Here is a 17,387-nt window from a genome sequence, read left to right as displayed (position 1 = left end):
GTTTATTTTTCTGCTTCTCTCAGCAATATTTATTGAGAAGAAATCTCATCTATGGAAAGTAACTTTTCTTTACAAATTACGAGCTGATCTGTTAATGGTGTCTTTTATTCGGATATCGTGAACACCTTACCAACGACCACTCTCATCCTTTGCCATTTGACCTGACAAACCGATCCCCAGCTCATGGGATCAAAAGAACAAAAACGCCATCCAGTGACAAAGTGGTTGCCACCAAACCGTTGCCAATTTGTTATTTATGTTATTTAAATTAAGATTTACTTAATAACAATTAATTAATAATTTCTTATTGTAAAATATCAAATTGTTCCACTTTATTACTTCAATTGATATTTTGTTTTTTACCCAAAGTTTGTTATTTTAATCATTTATGATAATTATTATTGGTTATCAAAATAGTAACTGCTCTTAGATACTTGCCATATCTGACATAGTTAATATTTCTCTCAAATCTTTGAATTTTTATTCATTTTAATTTCAATCACACAACTCTATTAAAACCCATTATATTATATTACAAAAGCCAACAACTGCTGTATTCTATCAGGCTATATAACAGCTATAATACTAATTACCAAACAATAAATATAATAAATTACCAAACAATTTGATACTAGACTGTAGCATTAGCTGCCATTTCTTAATAAATTCAGTAATTATAATTTTAATTAAATAATTTAGATTACACTGGAAGAAAAGAATTGGCCTGGAGTGGGACTTGAACCCACAACTTCCACTTACCATGAAGATGCATTACCAATTACTCTATCTGGATGTCTGGTCTAATCTCGTCTTCCAGTATTATATCCGTTATATAGTTTGATAGCATATGGCAGTTGTTGGCTTTTTTAATTTCAATTGTTACTTTGATATATCATAATGACATTTGTTTCTAGTTCAGATTAAAATTTGAATTTAGTATATTAAATTTGCAGTACAATTCATTAAGAAAATAAGTGTATACATCTAGCACAATGTTAGATTTATGACTTGTTTTATGGTATGTCTATATCAAGGATGGGCAACCTTTTTCTTTTTAAAGGCCACGTTTTAAACTTTTAAACTAACACAGCCCACACACAAGAGAAAAAAGAAAATGTTGATAAATTACAATTATTTATTCATTTATGATAGTAAATTAACATAGATATACTTAATGGGACTTCTGGAACTGATGTAAATGTAATATATCTGAAATATTTGGTTGAATATTAGTCACTGCTACTTTAATCTCAAAATTTTTTGAGATGTGAGTCTGTTAACTGATATCTTGTTTTACTTTTTACTAAATTCATTGGGGGAAAATCTGTTCGTATATATAAAGTTGTAGAAAATAAGAATAGAATTTTTACTGCATATTTTCTTAAATTGGGAAATTGATTCTCTTTGATAAAAATTTTATAGAAATTTATCAAATTTATCTTTCAAATTAATATTACTTTGCAAGTCGATTATCTCCAATTGAAGTTCATTTGGTACATTTTGTAAGTTTAGTGAAAAAGACACTGTAAAAATCTATATTTCAGTGAAGAGTATATTAATATAAAGTTTACAATTTGCAAAGTAACCCAAAAATTAAATGCAAGGATAGAGAACATTTTTTTAAAGCTTTACAGCTCTATACAAAGTGTTGAGTGAAGTCAGGTTAATTAAACTACTGGTCATATATGAAGCAGGCTCTTGATATTTAGTATGACTACAGACCACGGTATTTTAAAATTTTTATTTTATATTTTTTTTAAATATTTTTTATAGCATGGGTTTCACAAAATGTGGGCTACAGGTTGCCCATCCCTGATCTACATGTGACACTTTAATAACTAAATATAGTGTATATGTTACTGTGAATGACCGATATCTGGCGAATGTCAACATTCACCGGTGAATGTCAGCTTCACACAGTCGTTTGGTGTATGTATGAAATATTTGCTAAATATCATTATTTCTCACTTACACCGGTAAATGTCGACATTCGGCATGAATGGTGAATGTTGAATAAAAATATCTTTATTACATTAAGACAAAAATGTAACTTTTTAATATGTCAAAATATGAGAAAGCTTAAGTAACAGCACATGTAAACCTAACTACTGACTGTTGAACCTAAAACAAACAGTACATTCTAAATCATTAAAGAAAATAATACAATAATAAGCTTACACATAAATTATGTAATTAACGTTATACAATCTTATTTATTGCAACAACTTAAACTGTTATGGCACTTTGAATTGCACAAGAGTCCCTTGATTTACAGCTGCATTTATCTGTAGAACACTTCTTTTTGCAATGACAGCGTGTATAGCCTTGCCCTCCACTTTTTGAATTAGCTGTAGCTGCTTCTCTCAGCAATATTTATTGAGAAGAAATCTCATCTATGGAAAGTAACTTTTCTTTACAAATTACGAGCTGATCTGTTAATGGTGTCTTTTATTCGGATATCGTGAACACCTTACCAACGACCACTCTCATCCTTTGCCATTTGACCTGACAAACCGATCCCCAGCTCATGGGATCAAAAGAACAAAAACGCCATCCAGTGACAAAGTGGTTGCCACCAAACCGTTGCCAGTAAAAGAGGTATGACCTCCGGTTACATGCAAAGGATTCGGCGACAGACTGTCGCCTCTCTGTCAACATTGGCTTCTTGGATGTCGTTTAGACCTCAACCAAAGCTTATCTGTGCTTGTCAACATACACCAGCGATTGTTCGAATGTATAATAATATGACCAAATATTCGGTCTTTCACCAACATATTTTGTGTGTGTCGACATTCACCGGAGAATATCAACATTTTCTAATTTCAGTTTTTCACAGTAACATATACACTAATGTATCATCAATTGAATGGTGCGTAAACTTGTCTCTCTAGACTAGTGATTCTCAATCACTGTGTTGCGAGATTTTTGAAGTGTGCTGCCACTGCAAATACCCATACATAAGTGACATCAGACAAGTAGTTCAATTGGTTCTATCTTCCTAGGGTACATTTCCTAGGGAATTGTAATCGGTGTTACCGGTAAATGCCGGTAGTTACCAAGGCATTTAGAAAATGTTACATAAATAACCAACTATGTTTAAAAATCACTGTTATGATGTCACCGGTTGTCCTATGGTACTTACCAAAGTAACTGTGTGTGCTACCAAATTTTTAAATTATTAAAGTGTGCCATGATGAAAAAAAAAGGTAGAGAATCACTGCTCTAGACTATGTAATGTCCAGTAATGAGTGTGTGTTGCACAAAATATATCTGGATAAATTGCTTGCTGTCAGTTGTCCTGTGTTACTCTAGCCAAATTCCAGTCTTTTCATGGTGTCAGAATGTCAAAGTTCAGCTGGTCAGATAGCTGAGCTGGTTAAGGCATCAGCCTATCACTCTGGGGTCCCAAAATTTAATATAGGTACTTGAAAAACCCCAGGAATTTATCATGGATGATCTGTCCCAGATAGTTTGGCTTTGTCTCTCACAACCTAGTTTTTTCATTGTAATATGGACTTGATAAAAGGCTCTCTTAGAACCCAGAGTGAAAAGATTTTTAAAAAAATCTACATAAGTAGCTATTACAGCTGCTACTGCACATCCATCTATGTTGACTTACTTATACAGACTATCATTTTAAATAATCTGTGACATCACAAGTAGACAACATTAGACACTATCTAGTGACACTCAAAACAACACAATGTATACTGCAAGAGGTATATTCACAAAGTAAAGATCAAAGTTCAGAAAATATTTTTAAAGGACTTTAATTTTAGATTGACTTATAATACCTTTAGAATGTATGTTTGTTTATTTTTCTGCATGCTCACTATGAGCCTCAATGCATATGATGAGCATGGAAACAAGTTTCTTGATGCCAACATCATAAAAATCTCCATGTCCTGAATTTCGTTATCATCATAAACTTATTTCTAGAGAGATGTTCCTTCAACTTCAGAAAAAAGTGATAATTGCTTGGTATAAGATTGGGACTGTGTGACGGATGTTTCAAAAGTTCTCACTTGAATGTCTGCAACAACTCATGTTGATGTGAGCTGTGTGAAGTAGGAAACCATTTTATCACATTTTGTCTGTTCATAACATCTTCACCATAAATGGAAACAAGTTGCCAATAAATTTCAGCAGCAGTTTCTTTTTTTGCATAAGGGAATTGAATCACTGAATAACCAAACTAACTCTAATAATGTGAACAAAGAGCTGCTTAAAGGGGTTTAGTGGAGAATAACAAATTGGTAAACAACATTCTATATCCTTCCCAAGTATAAAAGGAAATGAGTTTGTTATCATCTTTATATTTTATATTCACTTTCACATAAACACAATCAAGGTTTTCTCATCAAATGGTAGGGAGCCATTACCCTAGCTAAATAAGAGGACAGAGACTTACTCAATGCCAGATTTAACACTTTTGTCACTGGTACAGACTATAAATTCTTAAAATGTAGCCTTTTCTAACATAGCCTGAATGTAAATGCTTCTGACATTAACCTGGACTTTCATATGTACTAAATTTAGTGCACTCTTAAATATGAAAATGATACACTTTACTAAATAATATAATTAAATGAATTATTATTAATTATAAAGTAAATAATTTGGAATTATTTACTTTTTTTCTGAAATTCTTACGTATCAGCTTCAATTTTGCTGTTACTCCACTTGTGTCTACTAGGCTTCTTTAGAAATCTAATCTCCTAGAAATTTTCTTAGGAGGATATTATTTGATGACATTATTGAATGAGAGCATCAAACTTGACAGGGATCGACAGGAGCCCAAGACTTTGTGAGAAGTCCTCTTCCCAAACTTTGGCCATGTCACAGGAAAGTTTCAACAGATATGCATGGTATGTCCTAGTCAGCTGATAGAACACTGGTACACCAAGAGTTAATATCCCTGCAGCTAGTTGAAGACCCTCAGACTCCATGCCTTTCTTGAGCTCCACTGAGAAGGAATATTTTTATATGATTCCATAGTGATAATGCTCCATTGTAAACTAGTATTATTGTAAAATATATATTGTGTAAATATAAGGTAAATAAATTAGTTCTAGTGATTTTTGGTACAAGTAGTTTGAACTTCTGGTATTTCCAGAGGGAGTCATTGTTGTCATCATTCAGTGTTCACTGAATGATGACAACAATGACTCCCTCTGGTGTATAGCAAACATTTTCTGAATATATGTAATCATACTAATAAAAATTCTTAAAAATTTGTAAATAGATGGAACATTGATTAATGATATAATTTTTAATTTATTTTTAGATTTAATTTTCTTTAAACAAAAAACAGGATTTAATGTTTGTTAACAAAAAAAGTGTTTCCACTTTTTTTGTTAATAGCTTGTGAGTACAGTCTTAAATCAAAAATATAATTATATTTTATATAGAAAAAATTTAGAAAAAGTTTATAATGAATTTCATTACATTCATGTTTTACATTCAATATACATTGACGGTTTTTTATTCAATCTCCAATGGACCAAAAAAAAAAAGACAAGTAACAAATAACAAAATGAATTTATTACCAAAAGTTAGGTACAAACATGGTTACTTTTCAACATAATCACTGTAAAGATTGAGGCATTTGTCTATCTCTGGATGAGCTTTGAAATCCCCTCTTCAGAATATTGCTACCAGTGATTGAGATGGGCCTTAATTAATTAACGTTATTTTGAAGATCATTATTAGTCTCAAACCTCTGTCCTGCTAGCCAAGTTTTCAGTTCAGGAAAGAGGTGAAAGTCTTCACAAATTAAACATGTGAAGACTTCAACCCAGCTTGCAATTTTTTAAACACCCGGTGTAAAGCCCCAATTTAGTGCCGAGTGATTTCCACCTCTTTCCTGAACTGAAAACCTGATTAGGAGAGCAGAGGTTTTGAGACTAATGACAATCTTCAAAACAGCGTTAAGGTCCATCTCAAGTCAGTGGTGGCAACATTCTATGAAGAAGGGATTGCAAAGCTTGTCCACAGATATAACAAATGCCTCAATCTTACGGTGATTATGTCGAAAAGTAACCATGTTTGTACCTAACTTTTGGTAATAAATTTATTTTGTTATTTACACTTTTCTTTGTTTTATGGACCATCAGAGGTTGAAAAAAATGGCCCTTGTAGTTTTTGTTGTTTTCATAAACAATGACTAGAAGAATAAAGTAAAACTTGTATATTCTATAAATGAGTATAATGAACAAAATTTACAAAAACAACCTTGTAAACTTTTCTTTTGTAACTTTTAAATTTTATTCATGACATAAATGATGTCACTTAAACTATTTTAAATGCATTTAATTAATATACAATATTTAATCTAGCTAAAATGTAAATTTATCTATCTTGTTTTTATTTTTTGAATTGAATAGCTCAGCTAATGCCAAAAAATGGGAGGTTGAATTACAAACTTTGAAAAATAATAACGTACGTTTGACCAGTGCACTACAAGAAAGTACAGCAAATGTAGAGGAATGGAAAAGACAGTTACAAGCTTTAAAAGAAGAAAATACCAAAATGAAAACTCATGTAAGAAATTTATCTTCTTTCATTTCACAAAGATTTGTTTTATTGATTTATTTCATGTTTATTATGCAAATGGTAAAGGAATATACACTATTTGTTTTTCATTTTATTTAATAAATAGATAGATTTTTCAAAAATTCTGTAAATTGAAATAGTTGAGGAATAACTATATAAAAATAAATTATTTTGAAAAAACATTTTAAAAGCAATAGTTATCATAAATATAGAATTATAAAACACTCTTTTCATGTAATTGCAACAACAGTCAACATTATTCAACAATAGTCAATATTTAAAATATGATCACTTTATATCAGTGAAATCAGTAAATCAAGCCCCAACTCCAGTTCATAGAATTTTAGAAGCTCCAACTCATCCTTAAAATGACAATCTAAAATTCACGTTATAGTGATGAAATGCCATTCTAGGTTAACATAACAATAACTGTCTAAGGTAGAATTTCTTCAGGACAAGAAAACATTAGACACCTTTCTAGCACAGAAATTTAATAAAACTTCAGTTTGCTTGATAAACGTTTTCTTCATGTTCACTTTTACAGAATGAAATGTAAACAGAGATTCTAATTTTGAAAAATATTCTGTTCAAATATATATATATATATATATATATAAACATCCCAAAGTGATGTTTGTGAAGCTGAGTTCCATAGTGGAGGACATTGTAGGCCATGGGTGTAGATATATCAAAGGTTTTGAAGTCATCCCCAGTTATGACTGGGGTTGACTTCAAAACCTTTGATATAACAATCCATGAGTAACCATGGATTGTTATATCAAAGGTTTAAATGTGTCTGGAAGCAAAGAGTTGCTCAGAAGTCCAGGTGATATAACTGGGCAGTGCAGTGCATGGTAAGCAGAGGTTGCAGGTTCAGATCCTGTTCTGGGCTGATTCTTTTCTTCCAGACTGCTCTAAATTATATTAAATTATTATAATTATTCATTTCAATAGGAGATGGCACCTAACGTCTACCTTTATTACCAAATTGCTTGAGGTACCAAATAAGGTTTTTTTGGAGTGTTTTACTCTCCAGCATTGCATTTCTCAGTAGTTATATTGTGAAGTTTTTGAAAAATATTCAGCAGTATATTCTGCCACTTGAGCTTTGTTTTCAAAGAAATTTCTGTACACATACCTAAAATTCAGTTTGTCCCAAAAATTCTAATAGGGTTCAGATCAGGATTCTGGACCGGTTGGTTTAACTTTTCAATGCTATATCATCAACGACACAACTGATACAATGTTTTCTTAGTACTGTACAAATGTAGGCCACCACAAAGTATTAAACAGTGCAAATTTACTAACTTTTTCCCAGTGGTTTAATGATAAATTTTCAAAATATTACAGATTTACTGATAATTTTTTAATTTTGATTCCAAATGCAAATATTAGCCCATAAATTGAATCCCTTTTTTTTATTTTAAAAAGTGATAGCTTCTGTTTCCTGAAAAATAGAGCATGCTGTAATTTCTCAGTTGCTGTGATTAAAGGGGACTAGTGTAAGTTTTCGCATTCAAGTAAAGTGTGTTCCATTCTGTGAACTAAAAGTTCTAGTGTAGGCATATGGAAAAAGAAACAAATTGCCAAACTGTCCAGCAAATACAGTAGAACCTCGAAAACTCGGCCTAATGTGGACCGAAGGGTGGCCGAGTTTGTGAAAATGCCGGGTTATCGGGAATGGGGTTAAAAAAGGATAAGTATGCGTGTTTCCTCAGAAAATACTGTACTGTACTTGTATGTATTGTTTGCTTGAGAATACAACAGAGAATAAACTGCCCAAATACCCTTAAAAAAAGGAAAGGTATGTCCTTTATGAAGGCATAGAGCCTTTACTACATGAAAATGAAAATTAATGAATACACTGTGTACAGTAATTTACCTGATAAGACAGACCTCAGAAAAATACTTTATGAGAGCTTTTATACTTTTATAAAGCTGTCTATAATGAAAATTAATTAACTAAGGATTTTTTTGCCCTGCCAGGGTGTGGCCGAGTTATCCGGAGGAGAGCCGAGTACTGTACTGTAATTGAAAAATTGTTAAGAACTGTAAAGTAATAATTTAAAAGATAAATGACATAAACTATTTTTACAGTTAAAATAAAAACATTTGATGCTTCTACATCTTTAATATATAAAAATATAAATCTGCATGAAAGTGTATACAGATAAATATTTGGCTTTAAAGAATTATTACATGACTACCAAATTTACTGATAAAAATTATCAACTTACTTATTTTTAAGTGATTACCAGTAATGTAATTACAACAAAGTACTGCCACAACATTAGTGGTGGATACAGATGCTCCCCTATTTACAAATAGGTTAGATTTCCAAGGTTTTCTTGTAAGTCAAAATGTTCATAAATTGAAAACTAACCTAGAAAGTGCATTTATATACAGAATAACCACTTATTGTTAGTGTTTGATCCTCCAATGTATGGTTCTTAATACAATACATTATACTTACTCATTTACCTATTTGCTACTGCTTAGTAGTGGATGTTTCAAATGTGGTTTTCTTCACCTAACATACTCAGATTTATAATGTCCAGTTTAGTTTCCCTGATAATAGAGTGACACTTCTTGCTCACTGCTCAACTACTATTATGTTTTAGATGCATTTTTGAAACACTAATCATAAAAGTTCATAACAATTGAAAACAACTATGTGAAAAACACCATTACCATTATAGTGAAAAACACCATTACTCCAAAGTTACCAACTTCAATGCCATCTCAAAAGAAGCAATGGAACCTCAGAATTTACACAAAAATGAAACATTATATTAAATAATAATAAATAAGCCCACATTAATTATTAAAAATTTGTTATTTATTAATGGTCAAAGACTGACTTCGATGCCCCCTATGAATGGCAACAGAACTTCAGAATCCAAGTGAAATGTAAGTTTTAACATTAGACATATGGTTCAATTGTTTCTAAGTCTGAAAGTTTTTAAGTTGAACATTTGTAAGTAGGGGAGCACCTGTAACTGTCCAGGATAACTAGACAGAGCCCAGCATTTATGGTTCTGTCCAAAATCACTAATAGGCTCAAGCCATGAAAAATAGTCCCAAACCATTATGCTTTCACCAAACTTTATTGTCAAAATGATATTGTCTGGAAGGCACCTATTTTCAATCCTTGCCATACCCAAGTTAAATCTTCTGACTGTAGATTATGTACCGTGATTCATCTTTCCAGAGCATCATTTTCTGTTGGTCCATAGTCCAAGATCAATGCTTCTCACTCTAGTGTAGTTAACATGGGGCATTAATTGACACGATTAACAGTTTGCAGATGGCTATACAGCCATAATAAGCTATATAATATATCATTCTGTGTACTTTAATGGTATTTATTGATGCATTCGGTCCCCTTTCCACTTCCATTTGTATATTACATCAGAAACCATTGACCTACAGATTTGCTGAAATCACGTACCCAACAGTTAGTAATGTAGACCTATTATCACTCTGTACTGAACTCCATTAACTCTCTTGGTCAAAATACCTTTCATTCTGAGTTATGGAAATGTCTCATCAGAGTCTTACAAGCCTATTCATAGTAGGATCTAAGATGTGCTCATTGTACAGGACCTCATTTACTAACCATAGAAAAGATATCCAGATATTAATGGTAGGATAGTATATATTTGTATAAAATGAAACACAATATTTTTATATACATAGTGCAAAAATAAATTTATGTTTTTTGATTGAATTAACAAATTGACTATGGCTTATCAACTACTTTATGAATTAAAGAATGAGTATTCTTTGTTATATACAGTAATTTTATTTAGAGATGTTTCCATAGCATATCTTTAATACTTTTTAAAGTACTGTATGTTGTACACCAGTTTTAACCTATTGATTTATACTAGTTTTTTCAAGAATCACAGAAGAAAATGACCAAGTGTGACCAAATACAATTAAGATCAAAAGCAATTGTTCACATTGTGAAACATAATAATCTACAATCCTTAACTTGAGATAACAAATCACTAAAAAATAAAACAGTTTATAATACTATTATTGTGAATTAGATTTATTATGTTAGAAAAAGATAAAAATAATTTTTGATTGGAAATGTTGTAACGTGAGATATTTTGATATGAATAATAATAAATATAAATTAAAATACAGTAGAGCATCGATTATCCGACTCAATTGGGGACTCAGGTTATTCGGATAACTGAAAAAATCGGATAACCGAAAAGAAAGAAAAAAATACATTATTAGTATAGTATATTAGTATATCGCTATTAACCAACTTTGCGTTGAATTTTCAGCGATGTTAAGCCTAACAATTTTTTTTTTTAATAATAATCGTCACTATTGTATCGTTAAAAATTATTTTTAAATTATTTTATTGCTCACAAAACAAACAACCACTCGTAATTAGAAAATTAAGTCTCGTTTAAATACTGGCCTCCCTTCAATGGTCGAGCCACGTTGCCAGCTAAAACACACAAAAATTTATCAAAAATAATATTAAAGTAGCCAAGACATAGCCAAATATTGTAGTGCCACATCACTAGCAGACATTTGAAATTTGCCAACTAGAACGGTCGGATGTGATGGTTAATCGGGAGTTGGATAATTGATGCTCTACTGTAATATTGATATCCTGAAAAACTACTATTTATGACAATTAAAAAGCAATATCACTTTTAATTTATTTATATCTGTTAAATACTATACTATATAATTTTTTAGTTATAAACAGAATCAGATTGATAGAATATTATTTTAAGACAGATGGTATCATATGTGAAATAATTAAAATAGTATAAAGTTTAATTTTTCTTATATTATTGTATGTGTAATGTTTTAAGTAATCTATATAATTATCTCAAAAGTAGTTATAAAGATTAAAATCTCAAATTATACTCTGAAAAAGTATATTGTCATTTTATCTCTATCTATTTAGGTTTCTTTGATTATATTGAATATAGAATATATTTGGAAAAATTTATTATATTCTTTAACAAATCCTATAACAACTCATTTGTGAAAGAGCATTAAATGATGTTGATTTGTAGCATTCAAAAATTTTCACGTATAAAATTCAGAATGTAATAAATCATAAAAAGTTTAATGTTTTTCTTTAGTTATCAAATAAATTTTAAATTAATAACAGAATTCATTTTTTAATTCTGCAATTAGAAATACTGTATTTAAAATATCATTTATATATTTCTTTGTTAACACTGTTATATGTATACAACATATTTTATCATGTATTTAGTTTTCTATACAGTATAATTATTTCTTAATTTTTTTATAAAAAAAAAAGGTTTTAGAATTAGAAGCAAGTCATGGAAATCCTGAAGCTGTAACAGAATTGAGGAAAGAGATTGGTAATTTGCATAACAAAGCTGAAACATTGGAAAATGAAGTGAGACAAAAAGATAAAGTAAGTAAAGATAATCTGTTAATCTTTATTAATTATATTATACAGTAAACTTAATGCATATTAAAATAAAATTATGAAAGATTTAATTAGTTTTTAATGATGAAATTTAAAATTAAAAAATGATTTTAATTATTTTATTCTTGTTTCATGAATTAATTATATGTTGTTTATATATTTAATAAAATTACAGCTTTTCGACTTTTTGTTGTTCTAAAATAAAAAGTTAATTTATTGATTAAAAAAAATTATTTATTAGCCTAATTTTATTAATTATCTTTGAAAGTTTTTTGCAATTTATTTTAGAGAACTTAAACAATTAAATGAAGTTTCATATATTATGTTGAAAAAAATTTAACTTAATAAAATAGTAAGATTTCTGCTTCTTAGCTTTTGTAATGCAGTTGGGCCTTATTAACACAGACATTCTTAGTTATAACCATGTAAATTGCTTTTATCAAGAATTGTTTCCCATTATTCATCAAATTCTATATTACAATACTGTTTTTATTTTTTTTTTACATAAACACATTTATTATGAAATTTTATTTTGAATTAACCAATTATCAACATTTGCAAATAATTCTTTTTTTACAATAAACCAAATAATTGAAAAAATTACAAACAAATAAGCAATTATTTATTGTGACAGTGTCACAATACCAAGCTGCAATTTTTAATCATATTTTTAATTTATTTAATTTAAATTATATGTTTTCCACTCAAATTAGTAGTATCTTGCTCCTGTACATCTTACTTTTCTTTTAATAAGAGTTGTGCCAGTCATCTATCTAATACCTTTCGGGAGAAAATTTTTGAATTGAAATAACGTGACCTCCAGTTTACATCGAAAGTTCATATATAGTTAATTGGGGTCTCCTGCCCCAAGCTTTCCATATCTGGTCTCAGCTTTCATCTGTCTAATTTCATTCTCAAGATTAAGTAAAGATGGATGATAGTGGAAATTTATAGGTTTACAATTTTTTCAAACTGCAGCCAAATAAATAAAGTTGTGCATTTCAGTTAGAGATTTCAGTAAAAGTAATCTTTCAGCTTTTGTATTTACATTTAAAAGTGCACAACAGGATAAAGAGAAAGATTATTTTGATTGGAGGTAACTGGAATTTCATTAGATAAAAGATGAGTTTCAGTGATAAGAATATTTTCTAGTCACAAACTACAAGTGAACTTCCTACAGACTGCATGCATTTTTTTCTTAAAGCCTGCAGCTCCATAAGCCTGCTGAGTATCAACATACTCCATAATTGCCAATACACTAGGTACTAAATATATATGCTAATGATGAGAATATAACTATAATATTATATTATATTATATATATATATATATATATACATATTTATTATAATATATAATAAATATATATACTAGTTTGTATATTTTTTCACTAATCAAGTTTAGTTTGAATGTTTTTGGTCCAAATATCAGTTTAATAATGGTTGCATAATGGCACAAGACAGAAAATAGGAAAATAAAATGTTGCCAAAGCACGAACCTCTTTATCTACAAAAATGAACTCATCAGAAACAGATTCATTTTAGCTATTTTTGTCACAACTACAGATTGAGTAAAAAATTTGGTTACATTTTATATTATTTTGTGCCAGAATGATAAGTCACAAGGATCTTATCTCTGGTACAGAATGAATTGTGAAGTTCAATATGGTTCATATTTATTGAAACAAAGTAGGTGATAAGTTAAAAAAGCAGTAATAATGATAAAATATGAAATAGTGAAAAGCATTGAGCAAAGCATTGAGAAAAGATTGAAGCAGCTTGTGTGAATAATAATTAAGACTTATTTCTACACTACCAGGAAGTATTGCAAAAATTTCTGTTGCATGTTTTTACTGCAATTTTCTGTTGTGTTTTGACACAACAGATAATTGATCACATTAAGTTCTGATGAAATCAAAATATGTGTTCTTATAATTTTTTACACAAAATGCTGTGATTCTGTGATTTATTTCAAAATTATTTTCAACAAAATTTTTGCCCACTATTTGTGTTAATCAGGTTCATGTGTAGATTGTAGTTGTCATTTATTAGTTTTTAATTTGTATACATTTTATTAATATTGTATTTCATATTTTCAAAAATTTCTTTTTTCATATGATTATGAATATAGACTTATTATTATTCTCGGCTTCATGCTTCATGCAGCACATTATCCAAGTAAGCAGTGAAGTGTTTAAAAATAATTTATTTTGGCAGTGTGAACTGTATTCTTTACATTATTTCTTTTTCTGGAATTCTTACTAAATTTTAATTGTGATAGTCATAAAAGTTGATTTTCTTCAATAAAGATAATAGCGAGGTTGAGGCCGAAATTTTAAACATGAAAATGTGTACATCGGACGTTCATCACTGCTTTCCTGTAAGCCTAGAAGTTTGACAATGGTGATAGTCAGTGGAATCATGCTCAACATTCCAAACACCATTGTCAAACTTCTAGGCTTACAGGAAAGCGGCGCTGAACGTCCGACGTACACGTTTTCGTATTCAAAACTTCAGCCTCAATTTTGCTAATAATCTTGGTTCTTATGGTGAGACAGTATTGATATATTCTTCTAATAATATATTTCAATTTTGCAACAAAAGGCAGTTTGCATCTGAACTGGTTGTTCAAAGTTTCCATGCCAGAAATAAGTGACTGTTATAGCAAACATGGAATCTGTTCATTGTATTTTGTTGCATTGTTGGTGAAAGTGCAGAGTTAAGGTGAAAATTATGTCACAGAATGAAAACCATGATTAAAATCCCTGTCATCATAACTGGAAGTGATGATTATCTATACTTTGGCTAGTGGGCCAAATATGATCAGCATAGTTTCACCAATATGTTTTATCAACAACATTTGATTTTAATTATAGTAGTTCAAAGCATGTAACTGTTTGAAAAATCAACTAAAATTAACAGATCTTGTTATAAATGATTTTTATAAAATATTTTTAAAGAGAGTTTAGTAAAAATTAATTTCTTCCAGAAGAGAATTTTAAGTCCTGAGAAATTTGCACAGGGATATATTCTATTCTTACTTCTAGGTACCTTGTGAACTAACCTTTTCAAATATAAAAATATTGAACATCTATCTAACACAAATATGTATAAAGATCATTTTAATATTGTGCACCACAAAATTTATTCTCAACTTTGATGATGATTTGTCATTCAGTTATTCAGAAATAAATCTTAATCTTTAATTTTATCTTTCATATCTGGCCCCAGACTTCTATTTTATAGCTAACATGATCCTTCTCAGAAAAAGGTTGGAGACCTGAGCTATATGGATAAAATTTGACTTTTTAAAGACTATTTCAGATAAAACTGCACTGTTTACCTTTAGCTAACTGTCTACCTTATTAACTGATAAACATAGGCTGACTGTCAGATTATACATCAACCTTTGTTAAGGAAAGAAACCATCAATCATTATTATGTGGATAATGGTTTGTGGTTTCTTTCACATTGTCATTTATCCAAGATGTTTTAAGAAGATGGATATAACATTCTTGGAATGTTGTGGCTTGCAATCTCTTTCAGTTATGGCTAGCTACACTTGCTTTTACTTTTTTCATTCAAATTGGAAGATTTTCCTTATTTTTATACAATGAATTCTCTTATCTTAAGAACCTATCAAATGTAGAGCTTGAAGTTCTTTTCAGCAACACCATATCAAATTTGCCACCAATAGATCAAGGCATTGCTTGCACATTTAAGATCTATCAATATTATCAGAAAAATTGATGTGTTCTTCTGGTTGCCAAAATGGATAAAATCAAGTTGTTCCATTATTGTTACTGATGCCCTAAGGTGGATTAGGACCTCAACATAGAAATGAAGTGAAACCTGAAACTGTCAAAAAGTGTTTTGTGAACTGTGGATTTGTTTTTTTCAGACGTTGTGGACAGCAATGTCTTGCTGTTCTCAGTAAACTTGATTTCTCCACAGTAAATGTTGACAAGCATGGAATTGATGAAAAGTGAATAATTCAATGAGAATGCCAATTGAAGTGATATTATGACCGAAAGTGATATCTAAACTGGGGTTCTTTAGGTGATTCATCAGCAACAGAACATTCTTGGTTAATAAATTGAACTAAAAGACATGCTTTTAATCTTTGCACAGTCCAAAATAAACCATTTGTCAGAGACTTGGCAGTCGTTCATTAATAGAATTATTAACACAAGTAAAGAAAGAATATAAAAATGTGATCATGGTCAAACATCTGAAAAACTTGACGTTTATTTTAAGTTAGCATGATAAACAGAGCCGTAACTAGGCAGATGCAACAGGTGCAACCGTACAGGGCCCACTTGGAAGGGGGGCCCAAACTGCTGTTCACAAGAAATTATATTTTTAAATTTAAAATTTTTCCGCCTTTCTACAGCGCGGTTTGGCGATTACATTTTGCCTTACTTAGACCCTAGATGTCTGCTCACCAGTGTTCCCTGTTCCCAACTGATGCGACTTTTAGAGGGACGTAGTGAGGTAGTGGAGACCTCAGACAAATCGGTCAAAAGTAGCGACTTTTGAGATTTTTTAACTCTTTTTTTTTCGTTTATTAAGAAATCTCTTTTCTATACTTTTTAGTTTGTTTTAAGAATATGATCAATAATAGCATCTGTTAATATTGTTGGCCATAAAGCTATATCATTTATTTCTTCCATGTATCTATATATATCGAAGCGTTTTTCTGGACTATTTCTATCTGCGTTTTCGCAATCCTTTTTTTCAGTAGCATTTTAAAGACTGCGGGAGCCCCTTCGGGGCCCTACGCGCCCGCATAGTTCGCTTACCGCTTAATCCGCCGTTCAGGAATACACCACATATGCGTACACTATAAAGCAAAAAATGATGTCAGAATTTCTGCATGCCTTTTACAACCTCGAGACTAAGATTTTATTTGGGAGTTACCGTTTCAATTTAGTAATTTTTAAAAAATCCTCGGACAGATTTATTTTTGTTACAAAATGTTACCTTTACAGATTTATAGCTCTGCACACTGTAGAAAAATCTAGAAATACAGTTTTGTATATCGTAATAATATTAGTAGTTGCCAGAGCTCTATAAAATAGAGAAAAATCTATAAATTTGAAAACTATAAACATAAATTTAAATTTCTCAAAAAATAAATTAAAAAATCTCAAAAGTCGCTACTTTTGACCGATTTGTCTGAGGTCTCCGCTACCTCACTACGTCCCTCTAAAAGTCGCATCAGTTGGGAACAGGGAACACTGGTGAGCAGACATCTAGGGTCTAAGTAAGGCGAAATGTAATCGCCAAACCGCGCTGTAGAAAGGCGGAAAAATTTTAAATTTAAAAATATAATTTCTTGTGAACAGCAGTTTGGGCCCCCCTTCCAAGTGGGCCCTGTGCGGGTGCAC

At 30.4% G+C, this 17,387-nt stretch overlaps 1 protein-coding gene across 1 annotated transcript in view; it reads left to right on the top strand.

Moving 5' to 3' along the window:
- Positions 1-17,387, top strand: part of LOC111621070 (homer protein homolog 2-like) — a 274,865-nt gene that overhangs the window by 224,005 nt on the left and 33,473 nt on the right. The window contains exons 6-7 of the mRNA XM_023363129.1: positions 6,387-6,543; positions 11,864-11,983. Coding sequence (XP_023218897.1) covers positions 6,387-6,543; positions 11,864-11,983 — 277 coding nt within the window. The remainder of the gene's footprint in view (positions 1-6,386; positions 6,544-11,863; positions 11,984-17,387) is intronic.

The sequence above is a fragment of the Centruroides sculpturatus genome, unplaced genomic scaffold (genome assembly GCF_000671375.1).
Source record: "Centruroides sculpturatus isolate CEXI.00-Female unplaced genomic scaffold, Cexi_2.0 scaffold228, whole genome shotgun sequence".
Classification (NCBI taxonomy): Eukaryota; Metazoa; Arthropoda; class Arachnida; order Scorpiones; family Buthidae; genus Centruroides; species Centruroides sculpturatus.
This window is presented reverse-complemented; position numbering and strand designations above follow the sequence as displayed.